Genomic DNA, 8,770 nt, shown 5'->3' with positions numbered 1-8,770 from the left:
GGTAGAATCTCCACGAATCATCACGGTGTAGAGCAGGAGCGAAGTTCTGCACTTTGGACTGTGTTCTCGCAAAGCACGCCGTGATGCCCTGCACGGTGAAGACTCTCCTGAACAGCCGGAAGTTCTGCATGTCTACAACGTTCGACTGCCGTAACAGTGTGGCGGCCTCATCGCAGAGTACAAGAACATATCTGACACGGAAGCGTCTTTTGAATTCGGTAACTGCCATTTCAAGTTGCTCGGATGCGGCTTCGGGGGATATAGGTGTTAACGGCGATTCTACCTTGTACTGAGGTGACCAGCTATGCACCTGATACTGAAACCATTCCTCCGGCGAAAGACCAAAAATCCGCTCATCCGTGCTCGCTTCCGCCAGCATATCCGCAAGACACATCCTCAGATGCGCAACAATCAAGTCAGCTGTTGCATCGGTCATTGACGTGTTTAGGATTGACAACAGCGCTCTGCAATTGTTGGTTTTCCCCAGCCGCTGGACTGCGCCCACAGAGGTGCTCGCCACGTCCTCAGCCGCCTGGCCCAATATGCCTACGTCGGGGGAGGGTCGCTTCTGAAAGCGCCTCGGCGGTGTCCACCACAAAAGCTCGGCGTGTGAAAGAAAACTTCAACTCGCTGGCGTGTCGAGACACAGCAGGTCAATGACGCACCGGCGATGTATCCCCTGTAGTATCGCAAGGGCGCAACCGATTCAAGGACGCAAGACAGCGTGTTCTGTGCTACCGAAAAACTACCAAAGTTCTTTGGGGAGGCCTGGGGGTTTTAGCAGTAAGGGGCGACATGCCAGGCATGCCGCTAGAATGTGATTGGCCACTGCATGTGATTGAGTCATTGATTTACAGCCGGTAAAAATGTGGAGTTCATGGGTGCGGACTCCACCCCCCGCCGTCTCCATAGGGGGTCGCGTCCAGAGATGGTTGCTTCTTCATCTCCTCGGGCTCTTCTTTCCCATTCTTCCTTGGCTGCACCAAAAGCTTTTTTAGAAATCTCCTGAACGGGTGATTTCGTCGCCCTTTTCGACCCGACTGCGCTAGACCCGAGCGTCTTTGCCCCATCTTCGACTACTGTCGGCCTTAGCCTACTGTCGGGACTGATCCATCCCCAACACTACGGCAAGGCTGATACATCCCCCAATCCTAATAGGAATCTCTCCGGCGAGGCCGCAGGCTAGGTGGGTAAATAATTGGCGAATGCGAGGGAAGGTAGGCGGTTCGCCAAGTTTCTGGCACTTCTTTTGTTGGATGGCTGTGGGAGGAGGAACCTGCATGGCAGGAACCTCCTCCGTGAAAGAAGACTCCGTGAAAGAAGACTCCCCCCTCTTGGGCGTGAAAGAAGACTCCCCCCTCTTGGGCGTGAAAGAAGACTCCCCCCTCTTGGGCGTGAAGGAAGACTCCCCCCTCCTGGGCGGGAAGGAAGACTCCCCCCCCGTGAGCCAGGCGATGCCGTTAAGTCGGTTCATGCGTCAGATACTTCCCGTTGGGTTGACGGCTTTGGCGATAGGTGTGACAAGGCCATTGTTCGATTCGTCGAGTGCGCAAGCGGAGGAGCGGCTGGAGGTATTGTGCAGACGGCCGTCGCAGGGCTTGGTGGAGAAGGTGACGTTGGCGGACCTGGCGGAGTGTCGGTTGGATTACGTTGAGTGCGCGGCGGTAATTGGATTATTTTGTACACATGTGTTCGGGACATTGACGGAGGAGAGTTGCCGGTCTCTGCTGAAGAAGCAGGGCGTGCTGAAGACACTGGGGGTTGAGAAGCTCCCCAGAACGAGCTACAAACGCCTCGTGGAGGTCTGGATCGGTGGCTGTTTGCTCTTACAGGCCGGCATAACCATCGACCGGCTAGCGGACTTTTGCGCGTACGAACTCGAGTACCGTCCGGCCCAGGCACACAATGGTTGCCCGTGCGAATGCTTCCGAAAGATACCTCTCACGCGACGGAACTACGAGACGCGTAAAGGCCGGCGCAATCACGGCCCCCATGTGCACGACGAGTTTCTCGAAGTCCCGCAAAACCTCGTGGGTAACCGGGCGGAAATCGCCGCACTCCTCGCCAGCCTCAATCAAAGAATCACATTCGCTGGTTTCCTTCGACAGGTCTTCCCTGACGGTCAGGTCCGGATGCTTAGGACCCTTAGCAAACTGAAACTCGAACGAGCACCCAAACGCAATCGACATAGCCCTAGTGTGACCGTAACACCCGCCCCACCCCCTAGTGTGGCCGCCCCGCCCCCTAGTGCTACCGCAACGCCCGCCCCACCCCCTCCTATTCCCTTGACCCAGTCGCTTACTGATTTGGCTCAATCGCAAACGTTCATACCCCTAACGCCGTGCAACGCCTACTGGGTTGGCATGGCAGGCGTGCTCCAGGCCCTCGACTTCTCCCCCGAACAGCTCGCGGAATTCCTACTGGCCTTCCGACCTTGCGACCGCGTACAGGAGGCTGTTTCGAGCCATCTGTGGCCTGTTTCCATGCCCATTGCTTCGGCACAGTGGGTCTTGGCTGATCCCGCTTCGCTATCGCCGGAACACCAAAGACAAATTCTTGCCAGCTGGCTGCAACGCCCAGACCCACCACCTTAAGACTCGTCCCAGTACACCGATCGGTGAGGCATACGCCTGTGAAACACGCTGACCGGGTGAGTCATTTTTTGCGGAGACGTGGGGTGGTTCCCCGGTGCGCACATCTACTCAATGTCTCACATAGTGTTGCCAAAAAACAAACAGCGTTCACACGTCGTCAAGCACTGTCGTCAAGCACCGTCGTCAAGCACCGTCGTCAATCACCGTCGTCAAGCACCGTCGTCAAGCACTGACGTCAAGCGCCGGCGTCAAGCGCCGGCGTCGAGCATGCCTAGTTGCTCGTTGATGAAGCCCGCTTTGAAGCATTGGTGTTGCGAGTGCCAGAAGTGGTACGTGGTATGGTGGGCGATGGGGTTTCCTTTGAGGAAGTCCTTGCGGATGGTCACGAGGTTGGTAGAAAGGGTGGCGGTGTCTTGGAGATAATAGGAGTCAACGTGTGCAGTGTAGCGTTCATCCTGGGGGAATTCACCTTCGGGGTCCACGTCTGGACCTCCCTTGGTTCGTTGGATGCCGGGGCAGTGGCCGTCGGGGATGACTGGCGAGCCGCTCAGCAGAGTTTTCCAGGTCCGCATCGGTTGAGTGCCATTGCGGTCGTAGCGGAATCGTCGCCAGGCAACCAGCCGCTCGTAAGCATCGTCGTCCGCCAACGTCAGGTTCTTGTGTGGGTGATACCAGGCGTCATACTCCGAAAACTTCTCGATATAAGCGGCCAAACTCTGCATTCGCTGCGGATGCATCACATACGCCCCGTCCCAGAAACTCAACCACGAAAAGTTCGCCCATGCGGCAGCCAGATTCAGCGACCCCGCCGATTCTAAAGAAGACTCCGCATCCCCCGCCGTCAACGACTCTTCAGACACCATGTACCACTTCACCTTCGGAATGGACGCGATTCGCTCCGCTGGGCGCAGCACAACTGGGCCCGTCACCGCCTCTGTGGCCAGCGTCGTGCTAGTCTCGGTGGCGTCCATCACCGCGGACGGCTCGGGGGCCATCATCGTGGTAGTCTCGGTGGCGGCAAGTTTTCTGGTAGCCTTAGTGTCGACAGCCTTAGAGCCGACAGCCTTAGAGCCGACAGCCTTAGTGTCGACAGCCTTAGTGTCGACAGCCTCAGTGTCGACAGCCTTAGTGTCGACAGCCTCAGTGTCGACAGCCTTAGTGTCGACAGCCTTAGGGTCGACAGCCTCAGTGTCGACAGCCTTAGTGTCGACAGCCTTAGTGTCGACAGCCTCAGTGTCGACAGCCTCAGTGTCGACAGCCTTCTCGGTCTTTTGCTTCGCAGCTTTGGTTTCAGTGGCAGCCGGTGGTGGAGCCCTTTGGACGTGGTCGAAGTCGATGACGGTCTCATCGGGCATGAGGGCAGCGGCTTTGGGTTCAGCCGCCGCGCGTGCGCGTTCATGGCCGAGGCGGTCCCAGAGCCTTATTTGTGCGCGAGGCAGTTCGCAAAGACGGTAGCTGTGCGGTGCGGGGCAAGGCACGGGCACGCGTGTGTTCACCTCTAGGTTAGTGGTGTATAAACTACTTGCCGTCGTGTCCAATATAAGAGCGTCACGATTGCCAGATCGCGCCTCAAACAAAATTAGTGTCTCACTCGGCATCTCCACCTGGTCGGCCACGTCTTGCAACAAACGGCCCACAGCCACCAGCCCTCTCCATCCAAAACTCAGCACCAGCGTTACTGGCGCCGAAACCATTCGTTTTTGCCCCGAAAATACCCCCTCCCAGCTCTGGCCCGCTTGCCCCCAGCTCTGGCCCGCTTGCCCCCAGCTCATGCCCGCTTGCCCCCAGCTCATGCCCGCTTGCCTCACAGCTCTGCCCCCCACCCCCGCAGTTCTTGCCCCACCCGCCTCCACAGGTGTCCGAAAAAATCCGGTTGTGGGATGAGTGAGGAGAAGAAGAAGAGCGGGTTCTCGACGTCGGTGGCACCGGTGGGTGTGTTGATGAACCCGTTGCCGTTGGACCAGGCGAGCAAGCACGCGCGGAAGGTATACATTGGTAACTTGCCGCCGAGTGTAACGCAAGAGATAATCATTGCGCAGTTCTTCAATCACACACTATCGGCTCTGCTACCGAACAAGCCGTTGGGCGACTCTATAATTGGGACGTACATAAACACGACGAAGCGATTTGCATTCATAGAGAACAGGTCGATTGAGGAGACGACTTTTACGTTAACATTGGATGGGATCATGATGGAAGGTTATGCACTCAAGTTGCGACGGCCGCAAGACTACAATGCGGCCTTGGCACGTCAGCAACTAGCGGTGGAGATGGAGTTAAAGGGCGGTATCAGTGCCTTGCGGGGTGCGGCGTGTTTGAGTAGCAACCAGGCCCGGACGAGCATCGTCTCCACCTCCGTCGACGACGGACCGAACAAGGTGTTTATTGGCGGGTTGCCACACCATATGATGGAATTCGAGGTTAAGGAATTGCTCTCCACCTTCGGCGCCTTGAAAGCTTTTCATCTCGTTAAGGACCGGGAAGCCGACCGCTCCAAGGGGTATGCCTTCTGCGAATGGCGAGACCCCAGTGTCACGGACGCCGCCTGCGAACAACTTAATGGAACCAAGGTCGGTGACCGCTACCTCAACGTACGACGTGCAGTGGGCCACTCCGGTCGACCGCCCATAGACACCACCACCGGTCTCCCCATGCTCGGTCCCGGCGACCGTCCAGAAGCCATCGCTGACGACCCCTCCGGCGCCGCCGCTGCCGGAGGCGCCGCACCCGGCGACGCTGTTACCGTGGCGGTGCCATGGAGTCAGCTAAGCTTGCCGCGTGTTGCGCTGTGGCTGAATGGACAGACACCGGCTGCATCTCGTTGTCTCGCGGTCGCTCGCGCGAACGATAAAGAACACCTCAGTGCCGACCAGTGGGCACGACTCGTTGTGCACGTCAAAAAGACAGGCAATCAGGTCGGCTTCGTGCGCAGCTGTCGCTTCCACGCCGGCGAAGGCGGTCGAGTCCTGGCGGAGTTCAGCACCGCCGTCGAAGCACACGCCGCGTGCGACCTCCTCCACCAACAGGCTATTGAAGGCACCACTCTCACGGCACACCCCGTCCCTCTACCCCCAGACACTCAGGAAGCCAGCTTCGCCAGACTCAAGTCTGACATCGACCGATCTGCAGCCATGACACCTGACGCCCGATTAGTCTACTACCAACACGAACAAAAACTCCGCCTCCAAAAACTCCCCCAAGCCTAGCTAGAGACTCCAAGCCCGCTCGGCCAACGTGTAACCGTAGGGGGCGCCCACGGGGTTTATTTTTTCCTGGAGACGCCTGCCTGTCACATCGGTGGTATAACACATGTCCCATCTCCCCGCCAAAGGCCATACAGTTGAAATACTTACCACCTCAAGCTAAGACTCACCTCAAGCTAAGACTCGCCATTTCAGAAGGGATGCAATCAGTCACCCAGAAGGGCTACAAAAAATACACATCTTAACAAGTCCAACTATCCAAGGCAATCCGTAGTAAAAGGCGACGAATTGATACTCTGATAGATGTGGGACAAAGATACCAAAAAAACCAGAGAAGGTTTTTGGGGCAGAGACGTTTTGTCTCCGACTCGCACACGCCTCACCAGACAGCGGCTTGGACGAGTGTGTGTTGCACGCACGCGTGTGCGGAGGGAAACGTTCGCGACAGAATGATGGCATATTGGCAGTCCGCGGCTGGACAGAGGTTGGAGTCGGCTGTAGGGAGCGACCATTATTATGGCGGTAAATGGAGTAGAGGAAATAATTACTTCTAGTTTCATTGATGCTGAAGATAGCCTAGGCCCGTTAATTGCTGGGTGCACAACTGTTAAGGAGCTACTAGATAAAGTTCGCTGGGAGACGCTACCCCAAGACGTTTATATTTGGGTGTGCTACGTGCTCAGGTCCAATGTGAATGACAAGACGCAACCCGTAAGGGCAAGGGCGGACCCCCCTTTGGGGGTAGACCCCGAAAGGGCAGAGCCTCCTTTGGGGTTAGACCCCGAAAGGGCTGAGCCCCCCCACTCTTCGGGCTGGAATAGCACATTGCCGGCGTACTTGGTCGCCGAGCTGAAAGGCATTCTGGTGGAGGAGTGGCCGCTGACGGAGCGGAGTTCGGTGATCGGACAGTGTCTGGCGGCGATCACGGCGGTCTACCTCGCGCGATTCCGCACGCGGGGGAGTGCACCAACTGCGGCGGCGACAGATGCGTTCGAAACCGTGAGTTATTGTGTCGACTTTTGCACGGTCGCCGATGCGGCGTTGCTGAGCGCGCTCCTTTGGCGCACGGCGGACGTTTGGCGTGAATTACTCCATGACGGCGACGCCGCGATGCAGGCCTTCCTTGCAGACCCCGCCATCGCCGAAGACAAAAAACTCAAATTCACGCAGCGACTCGTCCCCGGCCGCGCCATGTGCATCTCCGTCTCCAACGCCCTCCTCGCCGCCCTCAGCGCAGACGACCAATGGCTCGCCTACGCCGCCCGTATTCGCATGTTCCCCTACGCCGTCCTCCCGCCCTCCTTCGAAGGCAGTAAGCACACACCCACTCACTCGGCCAGCTACTGGTCGGTAACCCAGTCCGTCGGTCCGTCGGTAACAAACCCAGCCGGTCGGTAAAACACACGGGTGTGTGTGCACACACACGTGTGCTGAGAAAATGTTCATTTGATAGTTTCATGTCGGCACCGAGGCGCGGGTGCGTGCAATAAGGACTTTCCCACGGGCGTGGCAAGTGTTGAGACGGAACGGGCCGTGTTGGCGGCGTGGGACCGTGCGGTGGAGTTTCGGCAGCGGCTGCAATTGGGTGCGCCTGCACACTTGACGGCTGCGGACTACGTGTTGTTCCTACGCGTGCATCGTTTTCTACAGGACCCGGCGGAGTACTTGACTGTGTGTTTGGGGGGTACTCTGTCGGTCAGGATGGAAATCTTGGCGGGCGGCACACGTTCGGTATCCGGTCGTGCTTCCGGGTCCGCCGGCGGCGGCGCAGTTGGAAAGGCGGCGGTGGTGGAGGAGGTGCTAGAAGAAGGCGAGACGGTAGACGAGCGACTGGACTGTTTGGTGGGGCGGTTGCGGGAGGTGGAGCAGTTCGGGCAGTTTCTGGAGCGGTGTTGCACGGCAGCGGGAAAGCGGAAGCATCGCGTGCCAAATCATGCAGTGCAGCTGCTGACGGCAGTTCATGTGAGTCCATTGGCATTCATTGAGACCTTTGCGACGGTGCCGCAATATGCTTCTGTAATCGCCGCACACGTGTTGGTTGCGCTGCGTATCGCTTTCCAGTGGGTCGCCGGAGCGGACGAGCAAGGCTTGTTGGCTAACTGGGCGGCGAACATCAGCATCCATGTCCTCGCCGCCTACAAGAAGGCACAACAGGCCCTGGTTGTCTGTCTTAGCCATGAGCTTTTGAACGAATGTCATGAGATTCTCGGCCTCGAACTGCAAACAGGCTACCCCTCCAGTAACCAAACTGGCAACCTACCCGAAGCCCCCCCCAACCACCGCAGTTACGACCATACCGTCCCCGACCCGGGGGCTCTTGCAGCCCAAAACACAACTGAAAACACAGGACAGGACGCATGTGAACGTGCGGTCATTGCCGGACTTGGCCGCTTCACCGCCATAGCGAAGACGGGACATGAACAACTCCGCAGACTTCTGATGACGCCGACCGATCTCTCCGCCTGGCGGGACGACGCCTACCTCGAAACACCCCTGCCCGACGACTACCACACCTTCAGCCACGCCCAACAGCTCCAACAACGTTGGACTGATGTCCTCGAGAAAAAGAAAATCGACGAAGATCCCGAAACCGAAGTCGAACCTTCCGAACGTCATCTTGCCCAAGATCGCAACCTCTGGCGGGGCCTTCGAACCGCCAAAAACGCCGGCCTCATTCCCACCCGAGTCTTCGGCAAAGAGGAAGGACTCATCGGCTACTTCAGCTAGACCCCCCCCCCCCCCTTTGGAAGGTCTGACGACGACGGGCCCGACGATGACCGGCCCGACGACGACCGGCCCGACGACGACCGGCCCGACGACGACCGGCGATCCGGGAATTGGGAATTATCAAAAGTCGGGAACGCGTCGTCACGTTCTGCTGATAGCATTCCGAGTGGTTACGTCGCATCGTTTCCACGATTGTCTCGTTGTCTGCTGAGTTCTGTGTTGATCTGTTACCCAAATGTTCCCGAA

At 57.9% G+C, this 8,770-nt stretch overlaps 4 protein-coding genes across 4 annotated transcripts; 3 read left to right on the top strand and 1 right to left on the bottom strand.

Moving 5' to 3' along the window:
* Window positions 1–1,256: 1,256 nt before the first annotated feature.
* On the top strand, window positions 1,257–2,594 carry GNI_164850 (hypothetical protein; the record flags this gene model as incomplete). The annotated part of the gene is made up of 1 exon (XM_011134861.1): window positions 1,257–2,594. The coding sequence occupies one exon, from the start codon at window positions 1,257–1,259 to the stop codon at window positions 2,592–2,594; it is 1,338 nt and encodes a 445-aa protein (XP_011133163.1).
* A 248-nt stretch (window positions 2,595–2,842) lies between these two features.
* Window positions 2,843–4,288, bottom strand: GNI_164840 (hypothetical protein; the record flags this gene model as incomplete). Its single annotated transcript, XM_011134860.1, has 1 exon — window positions 2,843–4,288. One exon carries the CDS (start codon window positions 4,286–4,288, stop codon window positions 2,843–2,845), a length of 1,446 nt encoding a protein of 481 aa, XP_011133162.1.
* A 186-nt stretch (window positions 4,289–4,474) lies between these two features.
* GNI_164830 (RNA recognition motif protein) lies at window positions 4,475–5,800 on the top strand (the record flags this gene model as incomplete). The annotated part of the gene is made up of 1 exon (XM_011134859.1): window positions 4,475–5,800. The coding sequence occupies one exon, from the start codon at window positions 4,475–4,477 to the stop codon at window positions 5,798–5,800; it is 1,326 nt and encodes a 441-aa protein (XP_011133161.1).
* A 513-nt stretch (window positions 5,801–6,313) lies between these two features.
* Window positions 6,314–8,524, top strand: GNI_164820 (hypothetical protein; the record flags this gene model as incomplete). The annotated part of the gene is made up of 2 exons (XM_011134858.1): window positions 6,314–7,109; window positions 7,251–8,524. 2 exons carry the CDS (start codon window positions 6,314–6,316, stop codon window positions 8,522–8,524), a joined length of 2,070 nt encoding a protein of 689 aa, XP_011133160.1.
* Window positions 8,525–8,770: the final 246 nt, after the last annotated feature.

Source organism: Gregarina niphandrodes, assembly GCF_000223845.1.
Source record: "Gregarina niphandrodes unplaced genomic scaffold scaffold00052, whole genome shotgun sequence".
Classification (NCBI taxonomy): domain Eukaryota; phylum Apicomplexa; class Conoidasida; order Eugregarinorida; family Gregarinidae; genus Gregarina; species Gregarina niphandrodes.
The sequence above is the reverse complement of the archived record's forward strand: the minus strand, read 5'-3'. Positions and strand labels throughout refer to the sequence as shown.